The sequence below is a fragment of the Harpegnathos saltator genome, unplaced genomic scaffold, assembly GCF_003227715.2.
Source record: "Harpegnathos saltator strain DR-91 unplaced genomic scaffold, Hsal_v8.6 scaffold33, whole genome shotgun sequence".
NCBI classification, from domain to species: Eukaryota; Metazoa; Arthropoda; class Insecta; order Hymenoptera; family Formicidae; genus Harpegnathos; species Harpegnathos saltator.
In genome coordinates this window covers 1,043,993-1,071,951 of record NW_020230128.1, presented here as the reverse complement: position 1 = coordinate 1,071,951, position 27,959 = coordinate 1,043,993, and the positions used below count along the sequence as shown (strand labels likewise).

Below are 27,959 nucleotides of genomic sequence, written 5' to 3'. Positions count from 1 at the left end.
AAACGATGGACATCGTATATGTCCATCACGTATAATTAATTCTTACATAAAATAATTACATATCTACGTGAAATCGCTAAGATTGCTTTCTAAGTTCCTTTATTAAAATCTCCAATCTAAAAACAACGTAGAGATAATATATATTTATATACGAACGTTCGTATTACACGATCGTCGCTCATTGTGCGATTCGCGCTTCACTAATTGTAGACAATCTCAGGGTTCAATAATGGATAGAGCCTTCATTATTTTTAACGGATTTTTTATAATTCAAAAACTTAAAAATAAATATCTCCATAATCTAACGTACATATATGTGATACTTTCGTCAACAGTTCGATAGGTCTATTATGTATATATATAATAATATATATATATATATATATATATATATATATATATATGTATATATGTATGTATAATGCTAGACTTAAGCGCCGTTTGCGCGGCAGTTGATCAAATGAGTACAGTAAAAAATACTGTGGGTGGATAGGCGCGCTGGTAAATACGATAAACGGGAGATTTACGAATTTCCGATTGCAAATCGTGGATATGATCTTCGCAATCTTCGAATGCCTGCGTTATCACGCGTGAATCTAATCGTGCGTGCGACTCACGCACGCCTCCCTTGTATTTTCTCTCCTTTCTCCTTTCCTCTCTTTGTTCTGTTTCTCCTTCGTAAGGCGCAGTCGAATCGCAATTTCCGTATCGAAACATATAAAACAATTCCACACGCTATAGATTTAACTTACACGTTAGAGCACGCGACAAATGGCTACTCTAGCCGCTTGCGGAATCGTGCCTCGACACTTTCAAGAGTCATTCTCACTTCTTCTTTTATTCTATTTTCTCTCTTTTTTGGCGTGTCCCGAAATTCGTTATTACAATCGCATATTGACCGTGCACGTAGGTTTTAACACTAGTTTTAGAAGAGAGTTTTGTCGCGACGCGAGCGACGAACCGCTCGTTCCGTATGTGTGTGTCCGTGTGTTGTGTGTGCGTGTTTGTGTGTATGTGCGTCATGTGGGTGGCGTGTATTGCTTTGGCATCATAGTCGGTGCAGTTCGTACATTTCGGCGACGTGCTGCGTGCCTGGAAAAAGAAAGTCAGACACCATGATCTTCGTGAACAAATTGCCGCCGCGGGCGTGCGATAACGGGCATAAAAACCAAGGTCCATTTCTTTATGATTTGGAAGTCGTGAATTTATCACTCTGACAGAGAGAGAGAGAGAGAGAGAGAGAGAGAGAAAGAGAGAGAGAGATAGAGAGAGAGAGAGAGAGAAAAAGAGAGAAAGAGAGAAAGAGAAAAAATCAGCAGAGAGACTATATTTATTCTCCACTTGGCGCGAACGTGGTCGTTGTGAAAATAAAAATTATCGCGCGAGTGCGAGACACGAACAGTTTTTACATACAGACTATTAAAAACAACAAACAACAATGCGACGCTTCACCTCATCAAGACTCCCAAATTATAAACGAATGGTGAGCGAGTGAATTCTCGTAAGCATTTAAATCTCGTTAGCACTCGTTTCGCGCGCGCGCGCGACACAGCACGATCGATACGCCGATGTGTGTTGTCTCTGATTGGACCGAATCACTGATCACTTGATCGATCGATTAATTGATTGTCCTTTCAAATTTGGGAGTACGCTTCATGAGGTTCACATGGTTCCAAACTCGGTACAACAATTGTCACGACGGTTTTTTTCTAACGAGATTTAACTGCTACAATTGAATCATTATGACAGTCATCAAGATAGATCGCACTAGGCCTAACACGTATGTCATATAAACTGCTTCACGTATCGTGCTCTGTAACAAACGAGTACAAGTGATACATCACGAACATCATCCTGAAGAGACGGTAAAAGAGTTCAGTTTGTGATTATAGCCGTGAAGATTCCATTGCTGGAAAAGTGCGAACGATTAACTTCGCGCGTCGATGAACTTTCCTATCGTATTTTTACGTATTGTGCGTTTCGAAAAATACGTTCATGTTTTCTCCGAAATTATCGTGGAAATTCTAGGGGAAACATTCGTAGTCTTCGCGGGACGATTAATCGATTAGTACGCCCCCCCGGTTTTACGGGGTTTCAATTCCTCGGGTAGGTACGATGAAGAGACGACAACAACAACGACAGCGCATCTCGCTTGTCGAAGAATGCACGCCGTTTAACTTGCGCATCTTTCGCGGTTCCTGATTCGCGGTTCCTCAAGCTCGTCGCGTTATCTTCGAAAAATTCGTGAAAATACACTTCCGATCGACCGGCCAGGCCAGAACAGTTTCGTTTTGTCTTTTGGAAATTCACGCGTTCTCGGTAAAAGTTAAAAGGTCAAGATATAAAATACTCAAAAGCTCTGTCCCTGAAAACGTCATTTCACGGATTACTTGGTCCATAGAACAAGATTGTACGACACTAAGGATTTCGGTTTAGATACTTTCTCACGGGTGTCGTAAAAGTGCACCCGATAAATCTCAAACTCGTTTAATCTCGGATATTTCTATATATAACAACAATTAATAGGAAATAACCTATGTATAAATATATATGTATGTATGTGTATGTATATATATATATATATATATGAATGTGTATATGTATATATGCAATGATGATAACGCTCCAACGATGGATAATAAATCCATGACAACCGTTAAATCGTAGAAAATAACGCGTCCATCGCCGTGAGGAAGGTAATAGAGCCGACGACTTTCGGGATACATCTCAGTAGACGTTCAGACGAGACGTCACAAGAAGGACACCTTCCAGAGTATGTGAAGAAACGCCTCCGGGATACCTGTTTTAGACGTGCGTGGTGGTGGCGGGGGGGGGGGGGGGGGTAAGTAGGCCAGATTTTCCGTCGGATTACGTGTCTCTCTCGTTCGTCCGCGCAAACTTTGTTTACGTAGACGTAATGCGGTATTAATCGATACTGTTTACGTATTCCACATCGAAGGAGGAGGTTGTATACCGAAGTTAGCGAAATTAGCGCGTGTATACGTGTGTACGATTTCGCGAGAGCGCATTATCGATCGCGTATGAATACTACACCGCAAACGCACGTTCTCTATAATCCGAAAAAGACCGTCTAAACAATTGGCTAAGGAGCTAAACATTTATACTGACACTGACATCGTTCACGTTAATCGCGTTATCGTATCGTAACGAATCCATCAGCTTATGTCCGTTGTATATTGATAAGTACAATGTACATGCGCAAAACGAATGTGATTCACACTGTGCGCGAGAATTGTGTGAGAAGAATGAAGAGACACGTGTCGTCGTTGGGCGACAGATAAAAACCATTGTTCGTCCTTGTCTTTGAAGATCGTGCAGTTGCACTCGTGACTGGAGTGCGTGTTCGATCGACTTCGCGTCGATCACGGTGAACGATGAACCACCACGTGACTTTTGTGGTCGTGTGACTCTGTGTGGGGGTGTACTTGAATGAAAAAAAAAAAAGAAAAAAAAGAAGAAAGACTGCCCAAGATCGTGCGTCATGTGCGTGCGAAAATGCTGCAACGTACACACTCGTCGATACTTACGGCAATTGATGCTTTCGAGAGTTTTTCGATTGGAGATTTAGAGACGAGAACGATAGTCATCGTGATCGACCGGAAAGGGTTTTGGGTCCCAAATGCGTTGCCGAGAGCGAGAGAATGAGAGAGCGAAAGCGAGAGCGAGAGAAACACATTCCATGGTTGCGGTTGTGACTTTACATTCGCCGGAGAGGGATTATAAGTACGTCTCTGAAAACTCAACGTCAGAAGCGGAAGCGCGAGAGGATTTTGTACATATAGAAATACCCCCACCGATAGCACTGTCCGACGTCCCCTCGCCGGTCGGATAATCCGCGACGATGAAGGACTGCTTGGACTGACCCTGCCTGCAACGGCTCGTACCGGCTCCCTTCAGGGCGTCGCGCTCCGCCAGCTTCTGCTTGATGGCTTGGATCTTCTCCTCCTTCTGCATCACGCGGAACGAAACAATGAAGACACACTGTACGTACATCTGCTTTCAAAATGGCTTCAACACTTTCCCCTCGATTTGAATTAAATTCGATTTGAAGAGGTTCTAGGTAAAAAAAAAGTCGTGCTCTCTCATCGGACCATTGGCTGAGTTACAAATTACATCGTGGAAAGTGTTCGGTTTTGAATGGGCAAAGAATTGCATGTTTGCATGCTCACCGCAGCGATGAGTTTTTGAAGCTCGTCGTTTTCGTTGAGTAGTTTTTGATACTTCTCCTCCTCCTCCTTGGATACCGCACCGTCCGGGTTATACCTCGACTCGGATTTGTCGCGGGGATGCCTGATCACCTCGATTACTTTCGGCACGAAGATGAGCGCCATGCTAAGGAAGCAACAGAAGATAGTGGCTAACGCCGAGAATGCGTAACTCGCGTCCTGCTGGCTGGAGATGACCATTATCACAGGTACCGTTATGAGACACAGAACTACGATATTATATATCGACATTCCCACGTATCTGGAGTCATTGATCAGTTTGATTTTGATGCTTCTCGTCTCGTAGGACAGAAAGAGCCCGAAAGCCAGGACGATACCTTTGTAGCCGTAGATCAAACCTGGCGAGAGGAAATTTCGGAAATAAGTACACACGCTTAGAGACAGTCGCGTGATTGGGAAATCGATAGTTTCGAGAGCGGAATTTGTTTCTCGCACTTCTCTTTGACGGATCGACGCACTACTCACCGATCCACAGGCCGTAGTGTTCGCTCGAGCAGTGTTCTAATTCGGGTTTAATCATCGCGTCCTCGTCTCCAAACGGAGGTAACTCCAGTGAGAAGGTCTCGATTTTTCGACGCAGCGGATCAACCACTTGCCAAGTGACCAGCAGGATGATGTCCACCGACAATAATCCGCTCAGCATTACGTACAGCTTCCACGGCTCAATCTTCTTCTGTATAGACGAAACCTTTTGTTTAGCCGTCAATGACTAAAAGGAATCGAGAATAAAGATGCGAGGTTAAAGATGCGGGATATACGAGCAGGAACAGCAAACCATGCAGGATGGTTCAGCCTTCGTGACAACTAAACTAAAAATCGGTCTCATTACTCATTAACTATAAGTGAAGAAGCCGAGGTGAGAAGCGGTACGATTGTCTTTAGAAAGAGGGCTCGACGAAAGAGGGGGAAATCGCCGGTAGCCTCTTCCGCATTTGACTTCACATGTTTGCGTCGACTTGTTCACGCGATCGCGTTGCAACACACGTGTGAAGATCACTCGCACCACTTTGTCCGATGGCTGACTGCGATATCAATTCGCAACTAGGACTTACTTACTTTGCCTTGATCGGCCTTCGCTTTCGTGGAGAGCCGGTGGACCCTCCATACTTTGCTGAACATGGCACCGAACGCCAAGGTGAATCCGGTCGACATCGTCCACGCTCTCGCTTGGCAAATTATCAGGAATTGCCAGGGCGTCACGAACCTACCATCAATCCCAATAAACAACACCGCCAGGAAACAGCCTATTATGCCCACCAGCATTATCGTATTGGCGGTGGGATGAGACGAGTATATGACTCTGGAAAGAAGTAGACACCGGTCAGGCGATGCTTATCGATTGCAGCAGGCAGCTCCGTGCCCCGTGTACAGCCAGCGCGTTCAGATCACGTATTAATGAATGCGGCACGACAAAGTGTGCATATCGTGTGTACCTCCGGTGCCTATTATAGACGTTAAATATGATCAATCCGATGGCTATCACGACACCAAGCGCTGACAAGGTTGCCATACTTATGAATAAGGGCAGTGACACCGTTCTCAAGACGGTTCTTATTATCGTTCTGTCCTGCGGCACCTTGCCGCCGATCCATCGCTCTACGTTCCGCCACGTCAGATTGTCGCTCTGCGTGTCGTAGTAGCCCAGCTTCACGTACTTGCCGTCGATCACCTGCTCGATCTGCGTCAAGGCGATCCTGTCGCCCTGCGAGCTGAACGCTACGTGACCCTGCGCGAAAAAGAGGCTTCAGTGTTTAGAGTAATCGACATGTAGCGTTGCGCCAAGGCAACAATTTCGAGTAACAGTAGTGTTGGTGATTAGCAAAATAGTAGTAGTAGTAGTTCTAAATGTGCATCGGCGCTACATACGGAAACTCCGAGGAATTGGGTCGAGTTTACCGCCGCGTATATCTCGTCGGCGATCTCTTTGTTTTCGTAAGTGAAGTTCTTCAGGTTCCTTCCCATCTTGCTCAGCCGCTCCATGGTTCTGTTGAACGCTGACGGCAAGAAACGGGAGAACGGTACTTCGCGATTACCGCGGCGTCGAGTCGAGTCGAGTCGAGCCTACGTTATAGACGGATCGAAAGAGAAACAGCGAGACTCACCCAACGCGACGGACCAGACCGCGTCGTAGGCGAGCGGTGCTTCCTGGTATCCTTCCGGATACCGATTGTTGTCGATGTCGTAGCCATCGTCCTTCAGCAATTTGTTCAGCCGCTTCCTGAAGTCCTCGGCGGTCATACCGCTGATTGTCGTGTCGTTGTTCTGATTCCACATGAGTGCTTCGGTAGTGAGGTGACCCTCCGCCGCCATGCGCATCTGCTCCTTCGTGCAGCTGATGCCTTCCTTCTCCAAATTGATCTCGAACCAGTCGTCCTCGTACCAACCTATGAAGAACCATACGTAGGTTTTGCCGTACAGCTTCTGATGATAGAGCTCGCAGAGTACCCTCCTCGCGGCCACCACATAGAACAGGCCGACGACTATCCGCGCATCCTGACGGCGTAAGTTCTTCACCGCGTCCGTCGGGTCCGAGAGGAAGCTCTGCCGTGTGACTATCTCGATTCCGGCTTCTTTACACCGCGCTTCCAGGTCTTCGACGGTCTACGACAATCGCGCGAGTCGAGTATAATATTCGAGTTTAATGTAAAATCGCTGCGAACTTGTTGTTTCGCAAGAGGAAGAATACGCTCTGAAAGATACGTGATTCTTCACAAAGTGAAACTTCACGAAGAATCGCGTTGTCTGGACGACTTACTTAACTTACTTAATAAAGATGTTCTCACCGATATGAACACTTCCTCGGCTTGTTGTAATATTGCAACCCGGGACCAGCCGAACTTTTGCAGCAATTTGATTCTCGTGGGATTGTGCACGGTGGCGGATGGATGCGTCCTGAAGAGGGTCGGGAATCGATTTCGATCGGACAACGCCGGCGACGACGCACCGTAACAGAGCTGAGGAAGAGTTTCGAGTGTTCCTTATTTCTTCGAGACTGTCAAGCGATCTCTTCACACTTGGAGCGGTATTCATAGAGTCGGATTTTATACTTGAGATCGTCTCGAGTTGTCACTTTCAGTTGTGTGTATGTACAGACCGTTTCACACCGGCGATGGAGCTGATTATCGGAAGATGAAAACTGAAGATGGTCTCAACTTCTAAATATCTTGGAGTCGAGTCTTACTCAAAACGGGTGAAAAGTGGCAGTATTTTCAATCGAAGCGACAATGGAGATATCCATTTCGCCACTCGCGAAGTCGCAGAAGTGAACATTTCACTCAAGCTTAGAATGTATCCGGACTATACGTGAGTGAACGTTTCAATCGATTAGATTAATAAATATCCGGGCGGAACAGAAAGTCATGATGACGAGAAAATGACCGAATCATGATGAAAAGATGAGTTTTTCTCATCCTTTTGTCGTCTTCGATTTTCATGTCTTCATGATTGTCTGCTCTGCCTGGGTATGTTCCTACGACGATGGAGTACGGCGATGGATTCACTCTTCAATTCCGAGTAATTCAATGATCATCTACTACTCTCTTTCGAGTGAAGTTTCACTCCGAGACATTTAGAGAGTAAGGTGTAAACTATGTATACCGTCCTTGTCCTAGTCTCTATGAGGGGCCATGTGTGCGATCGCAGCTATTACTCACCACCACTAGATTCCACATTTTCGCCGCCTCGGCGACCGTGGTGCAGACCGTGCTGCAGCCGGCTAGCAGCATTAATTTATAGGGTGGGAAGTACAGCAAGTTGTACATCACGGACGCGCCGAGACCGGGCTCGCACTGAAAGCGAAACGCGATGAATTAGAGGGCCGGTAATTCCTCCACCGACGAAGCGACGAACTCCGCCGCCGCCGCCGCCGCCGTCGTCGCACCGCGTCGAGCGCGTCCTCGTGAATTTACCTCGCTGTCGTTGGAATGAAGATGCAGCCTGTATCCGCGTAGCAAGTTCTTCTCGCGATTAACGTCCTCTAAGGCCAGGTGCGCGGCTGGCATGCAAGCCTGTTGAATAAGCGACAATGTAATCGCGGCCGATCAACTCCTCTAATTTAACGGGCAGGCTCGCACGCCGGGGACAGGGAAGTTCCTCGGTGAACCTCAGGTGCACGACAGGTGCGTGTTATGTATGTCGTCGTTCGATGCTTCGAACGTCGCGATCGAAGAACGCGATTACGCCGGTGTGCGGAGAGAGTATCGACGGCAAATTCCGAAATGGTCGACAGGGTGTGTTCACGGAGATGCTATTAGTGCTATTTAGCGCTACAGGCTGTTCGCAGAGCTAGGATGGTAGCGCTAATAATAGCTATCACGACGTCATTAATGGTAACATTTACATCATATCAATTCGCGCTATCAATATTTCTTCCGTTATTTCTTTCGAGCTGGTGTATAAAGATAGCGTTTGTAAGCTCCATGAACACCTCGGAACATGGCGATATGAACTAAACAAACTGCTGGTATTAATTACTTTTATTTTATATATATTATGAATATGTAAGTGTGTAATGCAGTACTTCCACCGACATTAAATCGTACAGAAATCGACCTGAAACACTAAGAAATTCGCAATCGCGTTATTGGCTCTATGAGCGGCTTTGGTAGCATTTGATTTGATAGCGTTGGTAGAGCGTTAATAGCATCTCCCTGGATGCACCCTGACAACCTAAAACCTAGGGAACTCGGAAATTCAAAAAATTATGAAACTTTGTGTGTGAAAGAAAAGTAGTTCGTCCGTAATGTAAAACTATTTTTTGTTCGTGCGGAATTCCACTCTGAGGGAGTGGAAACCACCCTTCGAAAAAATAAAACCATTTTTATTTTTAGCGTATATCTTTTAAAATACGAGACATATGCAAAAATGGTTTATACGAAAGTTGTAGTATATTTAATACTCTTTGCGATACATTGAAAAGAGTATTATGTATTGCATAAGATATGAACGAGAGCAGAGATTAATTTGCTTATGTGAAAATAGTAACATGTGTGTGCTTAATTTTCTTCAATTCTTTACGTTCGAATAGCTTTCGGAACAAAATTCAAGAGGTGTGCGAAACTCTGTCGGTTTTTCTCGGTACACTTAACCATTTTTAAATCACGTATATTAAAATAAATTTTGAAAGCTGAGAAATAATAACGCGGCAATAATTGCAATTTCAACATATTATTTTTAGTTTGGAGATTAATTGCAAGATCTAACACCATGACAGTGACAAAAATATCTTTAATAAAATTTGTATATAATCTCAAGTTATATACATCCAACTCAATCAATGCATTTAGTTATTGTTATATAACTTGAAAGTAACAAGTTATATGACATATATATATATATATATATATATATAAGATTTATATTACACTTTAGTAATTTTATTGTCTTTTTAAACATAACTGCTCAGTCAACATATTCACTTACTGCTATATAACTTGAATATATAAAAAAGTTATGTAACATGTGTATTATAAGTTATATTACAGTTATATTACAGTTATATTACAGTTATATAATTTTATTACATCTTTATAACATTTATGAGATATAAAGTCGTATATTTAAGATATACATTACATTATTTGCACTTTTAAAAAAGGGCGAAATTTTTGTATAACAATGTAAAAATTACTTTCACACTATATAACACATGATGAAGAAGAACATAGATGTTATATATCGGCTACATTATAGTGTCGAGTGGAAATGATTCTATCTATATCTCTTCCAGGACGATACGAAAATCTAATCGTCAGCGTAACCTTTAGTCGTTGACGTACAACGTTTGGTATTGATTAATTTTCGCAATCCTGGATGATGTATGATGACAGGCCTGCTAATGATTTGTGCTACTTTCGGAGACGGTAATTCCTTTTACTTTATCTCTCTCTCTCACTCTCTCTCTCTCTCTCTCTCTCTCTCTCTCTCTCTCTCTCTCTCTCTCTCTCTCTCTCGCACCTAGTTTCTTCACAATTAAAAAGAATGTTATGTTATTTAGCATTCATACGCTGTTTCATACCTATCCTTAAACGTTAATTTACTGTTCCATCGCTGTTTCAAAAGTTGTAGCAGGACGTACGAATTATCTAGTGCTGTGTAATTATTGGTATTCATATAGCATATTACATGTAAAACAGATAAGTAAACAATATTGAAATAATATTCTTCTTTAAGAGTACCATTCGAATCCTACCAGGATTATTATCTCACGTGCAAGGTAAGTTTTTGTCAGCATATAGAGAATGATATGTCCTTCTTTTGGCACATATGTGCTCTTTATTTTTGTTCTAAGAACAATTTCAAAATTTTTGAAAATAATGAGGAGGGGAAAAACTTTTCAATTTAGTAAAATCTAAATACACAGTTGCAAAGAGTATGAAATACACTATAACTTTCATATAAACCATTTTTGCATACGTCTCGTATTTTAAAAGATATACGCTAAAAATAAAAAATGGTTCTTTTTCGAAGGGTAGTTTCACTCCCTCCGAGTGGAATTCCGCACGAACAAAAAATAGTTTTGCATTACGGACGAACTACTTTTCTTTCACACAAAGTTTCATAATTTTTTGAACTTCCGAGTTCCCTATGTTTCCCTGTGAGTAATCGGAAACGTATTTTCCCAAAAGCATCGCGACTTGTCAACCGGAAATTACGTTTACGAATTTAACGGTGAAGGAATGAGAAAAAATCGCCGTGAAGCTGGTACCCGTGTTTTCCCGGCCGCGTCGCGGATTCCGAGTTGTTTCTGCACGCGTCGTCGAGTCTACGGCGAATTCCGCTTTATCTCGCGAAAGTTCGCGGGACATCTCGGAACGCGTTGACTCCGAACGCAGGCGAAGAAAAACGTCCCTCCACCGGCGAACTCGCTCGTCGTCGCGAGAACTTCTGAAATCTGATCCACTTCCAAGTTTCCACGGCTCCGAAAGTTCACCGGAAATTTTACTCGTGCTATCGATGTGACAAACGTCCGCGTTCTTCGAACAATTCGAGAGAAGTGGCAGGAAACGTAGAACGGAGGAAAGGGGAGAGAAAAAGACAGAGTTACAATGCGGGACAGGATGTCGCGCATAACGAGAATATGGGCATTCCACTTTTGAATGGGCAAGTACTTTTGAAAAGAAAGAATGGATCTCGTAACGAGCGAGAATTATGCCTCACTGGGCCCCTCGCCATTCAAATGGATTTCGACAAATAAGCCGATGCTTCGCTCTCATCCTTCTTCGCTTTTGACGACGTTGTTGTTTCATTTCCCCGACGACGTTCTGTTTCATTTCAAAAAGGAACGAGATTCGTCAGGTGCAATCAGTCGACTGGTGTCGAGCGGTGCAACAAACGTCCGTGGGAAGGGCCGTCGCGAAAAAAAAGTCCCGAGTTCTCGAGCCGCGGCGCCTAAAGAGACGCAAAAACGCAACTTGCAGCGCCGAATCGCTGACTCGCGATCTCGCGTCGCGTTTCGATTTTCGCAACACGGCTTTGGCCTGATCTACAATACGTGTCGTAAGTTATAAACCGTAAGAATTGCGCGGCGAATCATACTCGATTGTTACAAAAATAATCGGCCAAAATAATTGGTTAGTTCTTACGGCTTACAGCTTGCAACACGTATCGTAGACCAGGCCTTTGTCGTACTCGAGGTATCCACCTGTTCTTACCTGACCGCCTTGCCAGCCGCCTTCGCCGGCGATCGGAAAGATGCCGCCGATATGCAGGATATTCTCCTCCTCGTCTTCGGGCGGTAGTGACGCCTCGGTCCAGGGCGCTGCCATTAAAATCACAATCATTAAGCCCAACATCGCGCATTGCCATAAGCCGCTCGCCATTCCGCAGCGTCTTGCTCTCTCGCGCGCGCTATAACCGTACGTTCCTCCCCTACGACATACCAGATGTAGTGCACGTAGTGGCAAAATCGGTGCTGTGCATTGCCGTCGAGAAAGTGTTCACTGCCATCGTTGCCCGATCGACCTCGTCACCTGACTGTGATCGAACACCCTCTCTTTCCTTTCTTTTTCTTTCTATTTTCTCTCACTCACTCTCTCTCTCTCTCTCTCTCTCTCTCTCTCTCTCTCTCTCTCTCGCCCTCTTTTTCTTCCTCTGTCTCTCGATCCCGCGCGACACTTTGTGCGCGTTTGATCGCTCGTGAATCTGTTCGCACACTAGCGTGACTCTATCATTCCTCTCTTTTACTTCTTCCTCTTGTCTACTCGACTTCGACACTTCGTCTCGTCGACCGATCGACCGACCGACCGAAAATCAGCCCCAATATGATTCTCTCGCTTGCGAGATTCACCGATCCACCGATTGCCTGCGATGGCTCCTTTGCGACGTTCCTTCGCGAATTCCTGCAATTCGTCGTGCTTTTCCGTGGAGTCGTGGTTACCGGAGAGACGCAAGTCTCTCTCTCTCTCTCTCTCTCTCTCTCTCTTTCTTTTTCCTCGTGCTCGCCACCGGTTTCTCTCTTCTGTTTCGCTCTGTGGCTTTCGCGTCCTACAAAGGTGGCTGTTCGCCACTCTACTCCGCGCGATATTACATCGAGACCCCGTTCGTCTTGTTCGATCTGCTTCGATCCCGTTCGTGTGTTACGTGTGTGTATGTGTGTGTGCACGTGCGTGGATATGTATGAGCTTAGGAGATGATGACGACGACGACGACGACGACGGCTCAGACGTCACACACAGCTCGCTCGGTTGCGCGGGCGGTTTTACTCGCGCGAGGGTACGTCGCCGTCTCGCGGACCTCGGCGCCGGGAATTCGCGTGGAAGTGAAGTCAGCAGCGAGCGCGCTTCGCGGGCGTATTCATATTGATTCTAAACCCTGGAGGACCTCGGCGAACGAGTAGTGGGGGATGGTTAGGGTGGCTCCGTGAAAACGAGCGCAGCTCTCGCTCAGAAAAATCAATATGGCAGCGATTCGACCGCGCGCTACCCGCGCGAGAAACGATTGTCAACCTGCTCATGAAATCGAGCGATTGATGATCGATGATAATGGAAATTTCATGATTGGGACGCGCTCGAACGATCGCGACGAACAGAGACAGACGCACACAGACGCAGAGATAGAGCGGCGGGAGAGGGAGAAACCAGATGATCGGTCGAGCTCGCTTGGTCGGTAGGCTCGCTGTGTCGGCTGATTTCCTCAAGATGGCTCACGTGGTCAGATCGTCAAGTGATGTTCGCCTCGTGTGTTTAGCGTAAATAACTGTTTTTTTTTATTAGAAATACTGTACCTCGCCGTGACAGAATGGCCACGCAACGTGCGTTACCGCAAAATAAAGAGGCTCTATTGAAGACGTACACAACACGATTGAAGGATGACGTTAAGTCGATGCTCGAGAATTTCGAAGGTAAATCCTAACCTCTTTCTCGCGTTTACTCCTAGTCTAGAGTTGATCGTACAATAATCGCGAGTGGTTCTTGTTATTTTCAGAGATAATAAAACTCGCGAAAGGTGAAAATGATTCGCATCTGTCACGAATGACACAGTGTGAGCAAGATACGTACGAAATGCATGTGAGAGCGGCTAACATGGTGCGTGCTGGCGAGTCGTTGATGAAACTAGTCTCAGATATCAAGCAGTATTTAATTCTAAATGACTTCCCGTCAGTAAACGACGCGATAGGTGCGAATAGCACTTTATTTAGGAGTAAGCAAGCCGAATGCGACTCCAAGTTGGCTTCTTTGAGAGACGACATGGCTGCGGATCTATATGACTTGGAAGAGGAATATTACACCTCGATATATAAATAACAGTATATGCGTGTGTGCATATACATATATAAGATCGGAATGTCCCAATATATGCAAAGCATAAACTGGACCATGGCTCAGCAAAATGTGATTTACCTGTTTGTCGATCTGTACATTTGTATTTATTCGAGTAAATAGAATTAATTTTGATAATACGCTTCTCTCTCTCTCTCTCTCTCTCTCTGTCTGTCTGTTTGATCTCGCGAAGAATCATAGACAAGAGTCCTGTACGAGCAAAGAGTAAGGAGTAATTATTTCTTTTTATTATTTTGATAATTACGTGACACACAAACGATACATCACACGATATTTCTACATGGTAGGTAGGTATATTAAAGAAGGTAGTAATATAGATCCAAGCTTCAGTTGTTAATAGTCACCTCACGATCGCTTCCACTTATTATTTGTTTACTCCAAAAACATGGTACTTGATCACTGTACAACGATAATTTACAGAACTGTCGTGGAACTCCACCGTATCGGAATTGGGAGATTACGAATGACAGACGCGCGAATGTTTGGTGAATTAAGAAAAACGAAAGACGTACGTACATCTTTCCTAAGTTTAGAAGCATCGCACGGATGTAATCTCCCAGGCTCCTCGCATCGTTCGCGTAATTGTAGCAACAGGATATCGATGAACAAATAGGTATCGATGAACCACACTTGCATATTGTCGCGTCTGACGAAAAAGCAGAGATTATGTTGTATACTAGGAGAAAAGGAGATTATTATAACAAAAATATCACAGTGTAAGACATAACGCTGTGACACACGAACGAGTCTTTTAATCGATGTGGTACACCACAAAATACTCGATGAACTGGTACAGCATCTAGATAATATTGAAATTCTAACAAAAAAAAAAAAAAAAAACGCGACAGGAGCAGTTTGTATTAAATGCATCCCTACAATAAATTACTCTTTCATCGCACTTCTTTTCTCGCTCGAATCAGTTCACTGTCCAAGTGATAAAATTGTAATGATATATTTAACTACACTATAATCGCACATCATTAAATACGCACACGATTCGAAACAATGTTTTCTCTTTTCTCGGATACCCGTGGTAACGCAACTGAGATGCTACGTAGACGATAGATTTAGGGGGGAAGAAAAAAAAACAAAAAAAAAACAAAAAACAAAACCAAGGAGAGAAAACAGAAGAAACGGAAAGAAACGTGAAAATAAAAATACGAGGAAAAACCTATCTTAAAGCAACGTAATTTCATTTATGTCGAAGTCTCGCGACTTCATTAATCTATCATCTTGAAACAGCGCTTTAAGATCCACAATAATAATTTAGTATGTACAAAATTCAATTCGCTTAAAATTAAAGATTAACATTAAACCGACGTTTTCTCTTTATCAACGTGCCTCCCGTGCACTCCGGAAAACTATTAATCTTTTTTTTCGTACGTATGAACCTCGGAAACTATAAATGCTAACTCAACACGAGAAGACACACGTCGTACGTGGTACGCGTCGTACAATGGTTCGATTTTCGCATTCACAAGGCATACTCTCGCAATACGATTTGACATACATTGATGATACAAATGATGAAGTTCTGAAATTTACAATTCTTACACAGTTTTGCCGAACTGGAGAGAACCGCTTATTGTACATATACATTAAATATTACTAAGTAGACTTACGTTCTACTTTGGCAAAAAACGTTTACAAATCTAAACTCGAATGCATTTCCTGAACCTTTTTCGTTCTTTCTCTTTTCTTTTTTCTTTCTCGCCGCCGAGATTGGATCTCCGCGACGTTCAATCGCGATTCCTTTACAAAACTCGCGCAAAACCCTGGCCTTTTACTGGCAGCTTGAATCATTCACAGCTTAACATTAAAGTAATCTCAAAAAGGTTACAAAACTCTCTTAATTCTCTCATTAACTCCTCTCTTCTATCCTATAATAAAGTATGCCGAAGAGATGTGTGATATGCTCCTTTACTCTTTTATCCTCCGCGTAACAGAATATCAGTCACTGGGGGCTCTCCCTTTTTTTTCTCTCTCTTTCGAGTTCTATTGGAAAAGCAAGAGACGAAGCACTAACGTGTCTTGGCAGTTTCGACGATTTTCATTGTCTAGAAAAGTCCGTTCGTTCGATATATCGCAATGACAAAGTAAATGCATATATACTTGGAATGATACTGTTAGTTCTTACTTAATAATCATCTAAATAAACGCTTCGTTTTCGGTATCGACGCGCTCGTAAACGGAGGTCACCATATTTTTTGTACAATCCTCTTCCTTTTCTACGATTAGAAAAAAAGATCGCCTTGCTTAAATGGCATTGTTCGTGACGAGTGAAACGTGCCTACCAGCTGTGGCCTACCCTGCGTATTGTCCGATTACGAACGCGACGTCTGACTCGCTCTTTCTGTGTAAAAAAACTTGCTTTATGCGCGGTTCTGAGCATTCGTCATGTGTTTTTTTCTTTTTTCCTTTTATTATTAAACTCCGGTATAATATTAGTATCTCGCGTTTGTAATCCTTTTTTTGAGTTTTTATCGCTGCTAGAAAAAAATACTCCTTATTAGCCTTATACGTGTGTGTGTGTGTGTGTGTGTGTGTGGATATCTTGTGGATTTTCTCGTTCTATTGCCGCGGTAGGATGTTGTTGAGCCGTTGTTGGTACTGCTGACAGGCTTCACACGTCTTATCAATAAAGAAGGTCCCCGGTTGTCTCCGAGCCCCACGCGCCCGCGTCTTGAGCAGGCCTCAGGTAGTCCACTTCGTTGGTGTTTTCAGTTTGCCCCGTAGGTGCTGACGTGGGAGCCACTATCGGCACGGCCCTGGTGACGCCTAACTCGAAACCTTCCGACGTCAGATCCACCTTGCTAGGTGTGTAACTAGCTAGTCCGCCTCCACCTGTGGATAACGGGCGCTTAAGTAACGACACGCTACATACATTTGCCTCATCGAGGTAAGTCTCACTGACAAAATTGTTGAGATGCATGTCATGTTATAGGTTCCAGCGTATGATCTTACCGAGTAGGGACGGTATGCTGCTCGTTGTCGAGCTGGTCGTCGAGGACGTTTTATTGTTGCTCGCGGTGGATTGCTGCTCGACAGAGCCGGAAGTTTCGCCGTCCGCGCCGCTGCTCTCACCTTCGAGGATCGACGCTTCACTGGGATATTCGAAGGTGCGAGTGGCCGTGTCGTCGAATTGTATCCGATGCTGAAAGCATAAAGCAGCGGGAGAGTTCTCGTCAGTCGGTCGACTCGTTAGATTAATAATGGCTCAAGTCGACGAGCCAACCGTTCGTGATCGTGATAAAAACGCGACGCTCGCAACGGGGAGAATTGATTTATGCGAATACACGCGTCGTATATACGTATACGTATACGTACATACGGTAATCTACGCTACCTCTCGCGGGTGTGCCGAAAGTACATTCGCATAAGTAAACACGTATTACGGGGCCCCGCGGCTAATTTACGTTCGCCTCTGCGCATTTAGCGGAACGCGGCGGCGGCTAGCCGCGGAAAAATTTTGCAAGGTGCTCCTCCGTGTAACGAGAGAGCGTTGCAAACGCGCGCGCGGTACAAACGAGATACGAGAGAACAAACAACGGCACAACCGCTGTGTAATGTAGCCTCGAATAACAGTAACCGGTCACACTCGCTGCTTTTTCGACTGCGTGAACGAGCGGGAACGTCGTCGTCGTCGTCGTCGTCGTCGTCGTCGTCGTCGTCGTCGTCGTCGTCGTCGTCGTCGTCGTCGTCGTCTCCTTCTTCTTCTTCCTCCTCATCGTCGCGCGTCTTCGCTCATCGTGCGAATTGTCAAAAGAGAAAGCGCTTTTTTCTACCTACTACGTGACTGATTAAATGCCGCATTCACGTCGAAATGCAACGAAAGTCGCGGAAAACGACCCTTTATACTACTTGAGGCACATTTAAAAGCAAAAGCACCGAGACTGGTACTTATAACTGCGGATAACATTTTTATCCTTTTGGCCTTTAAATACAAATATCTAAACTTTCAACATACGAAATGCGTGCGCGAATTCCGTGTTGAAAGTTTAAATACTCGCGAAAACTGGCGTTGGTGCTTTTACCTCATGGTCGCGATAATCCTGCGCAAAACTCGATTCTCTCTCACGAGTGCAACATTTGCGGAAGAGACACACAGACTCGGATTACCAGCGATTAAGAAACATTTATACACATTTTAACCGGGTTCTCCGTGCAGTTTTTGCTTTTCGCATTCTTTTTCGTTCATCGGCTGGAATTACGCGGGATATCGCGAACGCGCTTGTATGCGCTTGGAATGCTCCACGCGGAACGGGAGATGTTTCGCATTTGACTCTGAGCGAAAAAGACGCACCGCTTCGCGAGTCGCGAGGTACTCGCGACCGGCTGTATCAGAACGGCGGCGGCGGTAACAGTACCGGCGATTATTTCGACTAGGGGTTGACTGCTCGCTCGCTCGGTATAATTATATGTATGCACCGTTCTCTTTCCTCCCGAGGCATCCCTCGTGAGAGAGAGAGAGAGAGAGAGAGAGAGAGACCAGCCGCGGACAAAAAGAGCGGATCACCTGCGCTCGATCGCCGATCGGCCGATCGATGATTTGCCGGTACCGCGCGTTCCTCGCGGAGGAATGCGTGAAATCCTGAGCGGCGATCCTCGACGCCTGCTCGCGCAAATGTGTCGACGACGACGAGCGAGTAATCGTCGCCATTGTGTCTCTCATCGCTTCTCCGTCGCCAGACGACCCCGAGACAAAGAGATCTCCGAAATGAATGAACGAACGTGCGGCATATGAGGGAGAGGGAGGGAGAGAGAGAGAGAGAGAGAGAGAGAGAGACGCGAAAAGTTCCTTTGAAGCGGCAACAAACACACCGCACTTTCTCTAAAGCGGCGGCGTGGCGGCCCACTTTTCTGGAGAGCTTCTCGTACTCGTTGTCGCAAATTGCAATTAGCATTTTCTCACCGAGGAGCGGCCGAACGCGACAATCACGGAGGGTTCCGGCCAGCTGGTTAAGTGGCATTAACAGCGACATAGGAGGATCGACGCCGGACTTTCATCGCGACTGTCATCCTCCCGGAGGTCCAACGGGCGAGTTCAAGCGGGCGATACTTGGCGCGAGTCGCTATCGAGTCGCGCGCATCGTTTCACGGGGATTAGCGACTTAATAATAACACAATTTATCGTCCCGATCGCCGTCACCGATAACGAGGAAAAAAAAATGCAATACACACAACAGCGACACGGCGCGCTTAGGGAATGACGAGAAGCGCTGAACTTCCGATATTTGTTATCACCTCATCTGATCGATAAGGTATCATAATTAATCGGCCGGATCGAGCCTCACGGCGCGGCACTCGAGGTGAGTCTAAACTACGCAGCTGCGAGTCGCGTCGATTCGGTTGGAAAACAAGAAAAATTGCACGAAACAGGACGAGCGGTTCTCTCGTCTTGCCCGGCGACGTGTCTGCTGCATTTAAGCTCTCCCCTGGATCGCCGCAAAAAGCGTTATACTTTTTGCAACGGCGTTATAAGAGAAGTCGCCCGCGGGGCGACTTCTCATCGCGAGGTAGAGCCGTTTTCTCTCTAATCCGCGCGATCGAGGATGCATCGCTCGTAGCGAGATGAGCCGGGAAAATCGAGGCGGAGACGCCGTCGCCGGCGGCTGAGACTTTCCTCGACACCATCGCCGGAGCGGAGCGCGCGCCGTGGAAGTGGCTATTGTCGGTAAACGCGATATCGCCGATTGGCTGTGCCAGCGCGAGCGAATATGCGCACTTATCAAGATGGAAAGTCCTGCGCCGTGCGACGTGCGAGACGTGATAAGACCGGGGAATGCGGTAAGTGTACGGGCGCGACGCGCGTAATCGACGAACCGTGCTCTCCAGGAGATGCATGCGAAAGCGAAGCCGCCGCGCCGAGGAGCCGCGCGCGCGTCCATTGGTCGACCTTGTATTGATTTTTTACCAGAAGGATACGGCGGACTGTGTGTTGGCAGTCGATGAAGCATGCACTGTCGTCTCGCCTTGTCGTCGCCGGCCGTACTTCAACCCTTTCGCCGACGTGGAATCGCAACCCTCTGTCGAGAGAGAGAGAGAGAGAGAGAGAGAGAGAGAGAGAGCTACGCGCCCGGCGGGAAGGGTTTGCGTGTATTATTGATTCTCGCATATGCTGACGATGCTAAGATAAATCTTTTAATTATCTCTGTAATTAATCTTCTAATCAGTAAATCGTAATTAATAAATCTTTTGATTAAAGAAGAATCATGTGATGCAGAGTTATTTAGAATTGGACAAAAGAGTAGAGATACGTACGTATATCGCGCTTTTCTCAAGGAACGGATGGCGGCGAGCAAGCGCGTGAAGTTTTCGGGAATCCCCGCGGGTATAGGCAGGACGAAGGAGAGGGCGTAGAATCCCGGCGTAAATACCACGCGGCGGAATATCAGCGTGACCTTTGCGTTGCAGAAGGATACTACAATTCTCGCGCAACGGCCGCGGAGATATCGCGCTTCCTGATATGCCGAAGGCCGCCACCTCGATGCCGCGCCGCCATGCCGCTGGCGCGCGCTGCTGCTGCGGTGGATAACGCAAAAGCAAGCAGGAAATTTACGGTCTCGCTGCGTATCCTGCCAGCTAGGGCCTGCGAGTCGTCCGGTTCGTATCTCGGTTTTCCGCGACAGTGCTAAATGGTAGGCGCGCGCCAGCCAAAGTCTGGCAAAAACTGGACGTGGACGTAGGTCCGTTAGGTACTGATCAAACGGGCAGGCAGGCACGTCCCCGCCTGCAGACGCAACACGAACGCGAGATTGAGCTCCAATGAGCCGATGGCAGGCAATTTTCAGCAATGCCAAATGAACGAAGCACCACCTGCCGGGATAATTCGCCCGCTCTCTTTCTCCGGCCGTTTCTCAGCGGTGCTTGTTTCTCTTCATTTTTGCGCGGCGCGAATTCGAGCCGGCGAACGGCTCGACGCGGGATCGCGTCGTCTGTGCTGGTGGAGTCATCGCCACCGGTTTCGAACTCTTCTCGGCTTGACCGATGAGCGATGCGCGATTAGAACGTTCACCGTTTTGACAAGGTGAATTACTCGAGGTCCCGTTATCGTCCGCTGGCGCGTCGTCCGACGAAGGATCACGCCGCGCGTCCTACGCGTGTCTGCTTAATTTACACGCGTGCGGAACGCGACCTAGCCGATGGCGACGCGCGTTCAAGAAACTCCGGACTCCGTTATATCGCATCGCACGAATTCTACGTCACGTCGCGAGCGTATCAATGCGTATCAGCGAGTGACGACGGTAAATGAGACCGCAGTCGCGCTCGACTTAGCGACGGAAAAGCGAAGCGTTGCTCGCGTCATTCTCGCGCGAAACGCAAATCGTAAAGAGTGGATACGTAACGCGGCGATACAGAACGGTCTCGACACGTCCGCACGGTGTGCCGATAACGATTGTTTAAGACGCGCGCGAGCGCGACTGCTTCTCGAGGACTCGCGCGAAACTCCAGCGGCTCGGCCGCGGCGGCGGCGGTTGTTGATTTCCAAACAGTTTGCACGACCGATTACGGCTGATTTGTAAATATACGCCGACTCCGCTCGGCTTGAATTTCGATGACTCGGTGGGAAACGGCGCGATATTACGATCGCGTGGCCGATTACCGGAGCTGAAAGGTGGTCAGCGGATTTACGCGAGGTCTGCGACATGATTGTGCAATTTTTGTTATCATCGGCGAACACGCCATCGATCATTCACGTATATTATACAGCTACTTTGCAAAATTAAGGGGGGAATTACATGCATACGGAGCATACAGGCTTCGTTTTCAAGGTTATTTTTACGAATTTTTTCAACAAAGAAACGGTAGGAATCGGAGGACTTGAAATTTTCACAGTGTATTCATTAATGTTCAAAGTATAAAATAATTTTGTTACTATCTATATGGGAAGTACACTTATATGGAAAAAGCTTTAAACGCGTTTATCTGGAAACACTATTTCCTTAAACTTAACGACACGATTATGCAAAAACTACTAAACCGAATAACCTGAAATTTTTACACAATATACAGTAGACATTTAGTTTTCGCTACTACCTTGAATACAGTTATATTTTTTTATTCACTTTTTTTAAACATGATTGACAAAACAGGTTGAAAAAAGTTTAATTTCCGGTACTTTTTTTTTATACAGTCATTATTTTTTCAAACTTGACTTCACTGCCTTCATTTTAATACAGGCTATAATGGCTATCATATATTTTAAAAATCTTTCTCAGTTTTTGATTTTAAAGAAGTGAAAGGCCCGGAATTATGTCGACAGGAAACATAGAGCTCGCAAACGGATGACTCGATTTTTATCTATAATTACAAATTGGACCGGTTCTTGTGATTCAACAAAATTTATTTTATACTTTGAATATTAATGAATATACTGAATAATATATAATGAATAATATATAATTTCAAGTCCATTGATCTGACCGTTTCTAATTCCCCCCTTAATAGCCCCCTTAATAGCTTAATCTCTACGCTATAAGCACGTATACTCTAAATTTCTCCGAGTGACAGTTTTCATTCGAAGAGCAACGTGATGGTCGAATCAATCAAAGTTGAGTGACTTTCCCGTCAAAGAGACTATTCTCCATTCTGGATCCTCGAACAAACTTCATTTTCGCGTGGCACATGGAAGAGCAAATCTGATGTACTTCAGCGTCACAGGAACTTGTTCGCTCTAATCGACTGAGATAATCGCTCGTACAGAATCAAAATCCGCTCTGAGCTTGAGTGAAGTTGAGTTCACCGTCGCGATTTTGCGCGGCAATATTTTCACCGTAGAGCGAGAATACTGCCATTTTTCACACACGCGAATTGGCTGAGATTCCACTCGGATAAATTCAGAGAGCAGCTTCGTCACATATTGCGTTATAGAAATGTATTGCGAGAAATCTGTTAGCGGTGCACTTTCAATAATAGCGCGGAGCGACTCGCTCTTCGGACGCGGATAACAAACGGGACGCCTTTTCACGGTTGCGCGATAGCGCGGGAGAGGTTGCAAGAGGTTGTTGGATCGTGCGTTAGCACAGTTACGCAAGGCGCGCGAGTGCGCTTTAAATAAAATTCAGGACTCCTCCGTTCGCGCATATCTCACGCAGCGCGCGCGCGCGCGTTTCGAGCGAGTCCTTGCCTCGCGCGCGGAAAAAGTTTCTCACGAGGAACGTTCGCTCGATAAGCCTGACGTTTAACCTCGTAGGGCCGTGCGCGTCTTACACTCTCTTTGTCCTGATTTTCCAGCGGACCACTCCGGCTGGCTCCGGCGCTCAAAGAGAGGTTTATTACTCGACGGGCTCTCCGACTGGCCGCGTCGCGCTCGCGCGGCCGCGAATATCGGCGGTTAAAAAGCGATTGTTGTTGGCCGAGTGAAAATGTGTGCGACACACGCATCGCACCGAGTGCGATCGTAAAATACACGTTGTCTCTCGCGACGAGAGCGAGAGCGAGAGAGAGAGAGAGAGAGAGAGAGAGAGAGAGAGAGAGAGGAGAGAGAGAGAGAGAGAGAGAGAGAGAGAGAGAACAAAGTCTCTCAGGAATTTCTCATTCTGGCCGTTGCTGGACGTTCTAGTCTCCGCCAACGAGATTTAGGCTTTTCGGAGGATCCCCACTCTGTGCAATTCTTCTGCGTGCACATAAGACGCAGCTGAACCGTTATCCATCGCGTTACGTGATAGTAATCCGTTGCACGGGCAAGACAAATATGATCGCTTTGCAAACTCGAGGTGTAAAATTGTGGACATTTGTCGAAAGGAGTTATTAGGTGTTGCGCGGTCTTCGTGTCGAGTATCGGGCTGGAAGATGCAAAGTAAGCGTTAATCTCCGCGAGTCATAGATGTTAGATCGTATCGCGACTACGGTACAATAAAACAAAATGAAAACGACGCAGAAACGAGAAGAACGAGTTTCCCACTGCGAGACCACGAAAGGTATGCGGAGACGATAGCATGCGCGAGGAATTCCTCAGATATGCCCTTAAGAGGAACACGTTAAAGGCGCGTCTTTGTAGTACCTGGCAACCATGCGTCTTGTCTGAAATTTGTGTAATATCTCGCAGGCATTTGGTAAGGCGCTGCGCGCCTTTTATCATCCTCTTCTATATGTCTCCCGTGTTTATCATCTTTTTCAGATTCACGTAACGTGATTCCGAAGGCGAGGAAAGCGAGAGCGCGAGAGAAAGATAAAACGGCAATATCTATCACGTGTACGAATGCAAGGTAAATAAATTTTCATCCCTCCTTGATTCTCGCCTCCCGCAAACATTTTCTCCGTATTCTGCATACAAGCGTCAGAAGGTGCGCGACACCTGAGGTAAGCAAATCCGCGGATCATTGATCCAGGAAGCGACCGCCGCGTTTTCTGGTGCTCTGCCGAGCACCATTCCGCGATAACTCACAGGAAGGAATTCCACGTCGTAATGTAATGCGCGATCGGTTATTCCGGCGTTTCCATCAATCCGACACGGTGCACGAACACTGAAATATAAATCTCGAGGAAGTCTCGAGGAAGCCGGTCGGTCGGTCGATGCGGGAAGGCATCGGGTTCCAAACTCGAATCGAAGCGACAGCGAGAAGCACGATAGACGATACAAAACGCAGCGCTTCAGCTAGCTTTTACCTGCGTTTTTTGCTCGAGTCGCAGCGACAGTCTGAGATTACGAGCCGAGCGACTCGAGCGATTTCGATCGAAAGAGAATGAAGAAAAGACGACGTCGATCGACGAACCGTCGATTGCGTATGGTCCCTTGCGTTTACCGTATCCCAGACTCGCCGTGGCATCCGCCCGCGGAATCATTCGCCGATGTTTATTCCCATGGTGCACGGTAGATTAACTCGATCGACGAGGCGCGCTCGAAAATCACCGTGTCGTTCCGCGGACACGATACTTTTACTTACAAATTGCCGTTTTATCGGCCTCGGTAATAAGCGCTGCCTCCTCCTCAGCTCGCGGAACGTCGCGTCGCGTCGCGTCGCGTCGCGTCGCGTCGACGCGGCGCGCGATCGCGTGAGAAAGTCTCGCGAATTGAGCGAAACGCCGCCGCCGCCGCCTGTCCGGCGAAAAAGACCGCGGCTGATTTAATAGAAACGATCGCAACTGCGGATCGGACATAATTACAAACCGTCATTCACGGAGATATCGTGAGAGATATCCCGCAATCGGCCTGCGCAATTGTCAAAAGCGAGATTTAACGATCGTACGAATACACGTGCAGCGAGAAATGCTCAGAAATGCCCTCCAGAGGTCGGATCGAAGAATAAATACACGATCGTGCACGCGCGCGCGCGAGGAACATTACCGTAAAAATTAACGAAGTGCTGGAACGCGATATGCGGTATTAATTATTCAGGACATTTCTCGTTAAGACGCATATTCGCTTTATCCCACTTTCCACGCGTCGTGCGAGCATTTTCATCGACCGGTCCCCGTAAATTAACATTTAGACCGACTCCGTTCGCGGAATTCCGCGGCGTGTTTCGCGCATTCGCCGCCTGCGTTTCTCATTCGCAGCTGTTACACGGCGAAGTGCGTCCCCTTTTGGACTCTGGTTTAATTTTTCGGGCATTTCGAAGCGGCACACGCGGTAGCCGAGCGAAATATCACGGCTATTAATATCGATATTTGTACAATTGCGCTCTCTCGGCGAAGCCGCGCGTCCTCCTCCGCGATACGTTATCAGCGTCGTGAATATTTCTATCGCGTAACGCGCGCATTATTGTGCGCGCATTATTGCGGGGCTCGGAACCGCCGTGTTCCGATGGCAGTCCGCGCTACGCACGCGCGTATCTCGCGTCTTTCATAAACGACGCTTTGTTCGCTTATCCCGCTCGCCGTCTATCACCGATATAGATCGCGATATAGATCGCATCGGTGCTATTTCGCCGTGCGAAAAGAAAATCGCAATTGCGGCGCACACTCGACGCCTAGCCTAATGACGGATAAGGTATCGGACGATTCGCCGTTCACGCTTTCTCGACATTTTTTAATATTTTAACGATTGAATAACACGCTCGACTAACGCCGAAGTTGTAGAAAAAAATCAATCGATCATGCCTTCAACGAGACGCGCGAGGAAAATTTCTGAAAGAAAATTTCGAAATCAATTTCAGGGGATTCTTAAATTTATACGAATATCGTCCGAGAACAATCGTTATTGATTGCAGAGAAAGTTTTGCTTCCTTCAGGCTCGACCAGGCGAAACGACTGTGGCGGTCGTTTCGGCGCAGAATCGTTTTATTACAGCTCGAAAGTAGACATAAATCCCGCGCCGCGCGTCGCGCGTCCGAATTAACACTCTGTCTAATCGCGGCACGAACGCGCGATGCTTAATTAAATGCGATATTTCGAAAACCAGACAATACTGGGAACTCCACGCGCGGTGGAACTGTGCCGAGTTTTTTTTAGTGTTAACAGGCCACGCAACGTACGAGATCGCGCGGATCGGCTTTTGCTCTTCTGCTCGCGTGTAAATATTTCGCGAGACCCGCGGCTGGCACTCAGTATAAAACCCGACACCGAATGAATTACACGACTTACCGATGCGATCGGTTTTTGCATCACCGTGGAGAGACGTGGAAAAAAATATCTTGCCGTCGGGAGCGAGAATTTCGGCTCGCCGTTTCTGGCGTGTCAAGAGAGGCGTGAGACCGACGCCTGTTTTATCGTGAGCCAAAAATACATTTAATCCCCTGCTCTCTTTCCCTCCTTTCTCTCTTTCTTTTTCTCCTCTCCCCAGCGAAAGAAATCTCCTAACGCTACGTGGGAGTCACGCTGACACATTGCGTGTCCCGATCTCACGAACGGTTAGGACAGAGAGAGAGCTTTTGTTTTCTCCCAGCGCAGTTTTCTGCGGCAGAGCGGCGATCTCGAAAGTAATACGCATTATTACGCGCGGTGCGCTTTTCGACCTAGCCGCAAATCGCAATCGCACGAGCGTCGATTAGATTAGATAAACGCGGAACCTTATCGGGACACCCGTATATTTAATGCGAGCGAGAGAAGCCGATAAGAAGATCCATATAATACGAACGGCGTAGTATGTGCGTCTAATCGACGCCTTACATTGCAAATGTTTACGACGCGTATTCTTACGACCGCGATTGAGAATCTTGAGAAGCCTCGACGAGGACTCTGGTCGAGGCTTGCTTGCTTGCTTGCTTGCTTGCTTGCTTGCTTGCTTATTTATTCGCGCGGAAAAGCCGTACAATCGCGAGGCGGGAGTTCACTCACCTTGTGATTTCGTGGTGTCCTCGAGAGGTTGCTGCGTCCGTTGATGAGAACGTTGTCGTTGAGGAACGACACGTCGCAGGGCGATGGCGGACCTCCGGAGACCTCCCACTCGGCGTCATCGGTCGTGGATGCGTCCAGAGTCGCGTCCAGCACTATGATGCTGCCGTCGCCGACCTTGGGTGGGGAAAAAAAAAAAATTTGTAACGTGGACGATGAAAAACTTGCAGGAAAAATTCCCGCGCGAGAGTACTTCCTTTCTTCGATTTCAAGGCGAGAGAAGATCAAGAAAAGAGAAATCCGGACGCGCGTTCTCTTCTCTCTCTCTCTCTCTCTCTCGTTTTATTTCCCGCGCCGAAAAGAGCGTACGCAAAGTGCTTGTCCTCCGGCAGAGCGCAAAACGTGTCATCACGAGCCACAAGGAAAAAATCGGCGGGAAAGTATTTTCGTTGCGTGCACGATCAAGCGGACCAAATTACAGTCTGCGGATCCCGCGGCGCTTCCTGCGCGCGCGAGCGCCTCGGCGACGTTTCTCTCTCTTTATCCGTATACAATCGCAAATTATCCCGAAGCGATCTTCGACGGAGTTACATCCATCCCGGCGTTATTTTTCCCCTCTTTTGTTAACAATGGAGATGTTCGCGGACGACACGGCGGCGTGCTTTCGAATGCCGTGACGACGGTTGCGTTCACGCGAGATGTCAGTCGGTCATTATAG

At 46.6% G+C, this 27,959-nt stretch overlaps 3 protein-coding genes across 5 annotated transcripts in view; 1 reads left to right on the top strand and 2 right to left on the bottom strand.

The window, feature by feature from the left end:
• Window positions 1–82: 82 nt before the first annotated feature.
• GABA-B-R1 (gamma-aminobutyric acid type B receptor subunit 1) lies at window positions 83–13,089 on the bottom strand. Of its 3 annotated transcripts, none has more exons than XR_003113105.1 (13): window positions 12,128–13,089; window positions 11,900–12,006; window positions 8,156–8,254; window positions 7,901–8,035; window positions 7,031–7,201; window positions 6,350–6,848; window positions 6,114–6,241; window positions 5,681–5,973; window positions 5,304–5,547; window positions 4,713–4,956; window positions 4,191–4,585; window positions 3,549–3,969; window positions 83–1,092 (listed from the first exon to the last, which is right to left on the bottom strand). XR_003113105.1 is itself a non-coding variant. In XM_011143218.3 (13 exons), the coding sequence occupies exons 1-13, from the start codon at window positions 12,192–12,194 to the stop codon at window positions 1,049–1,051; spliced, it is 2,580 nt and encodes an 859-aa protein (XP_011141520.1). In that variant the 5' UTR covers window positions 12,195–13,089; the 3' UTR covers window positions 83–1,048. The 3 variants fall into 3 exon arrangements, 2 of the variants coding, with proteins under 2 accessions (XP_011141520.1, XP_025155952.1); XM_011143218.3 differs by having other exon boundaries at window positions 3,816–3,969; XM_025300167.1 differs by having other exon boundaries at window positions 3,816–3,969; window positions 4,713–4,920.
• Window positions 13,090–13,360: 271 nt separating this feature from the next.
• LOC105184424 (mediator of RNA polymerase II transcription subunit 22) lies at window positions 13,361–14,143 on the top strand. Its single transcript, XM_011143219.3, has 2 exons — window positions 13,361–13,587; window positions 13,671–14,143. Exons 1-2 carry the CDS (start codon window positions 13,485–13,487, stop codon window positions 13,988–13,990), a joined length of 423 nt encoding a protein of 140 aa, XP_011141521.1. The 5' UTR covers window positions 13,361–13,484; the 3' UTR covers window positions 13,991–14,143.
• A 208-nt stretch (window positions 14,144–14,351) lies between these two features.
• The window catches only part of bif (protein phosphatase 1-binding protein bifocal), a 29,026-nt gene continuing 15,418 nt past the window's right edge, over window positions 14,352–27,959 (bottom strand). The window contains exons 2-4 of the mRNA XM_025300165.1: window positions 27,245–27,418; window positions 16,991–17,180; window positions 14,352–16,870 (exon numbers count right to left, since the gene is read on the bottom strand). Coding sequence (XP_025155950.1) covers window positions 16,662–16,870; window positions 16,991–17,180; window positions 27,245–27,418 — 573 coding nt within the window. The 3' untranslated portion in view covers window positions 14,352–16,661. The remainder of the gene's footprint in view (window positions 16,871–16,990; window positions 17,181–27,244; window positions 27,419–27,959) is intronic.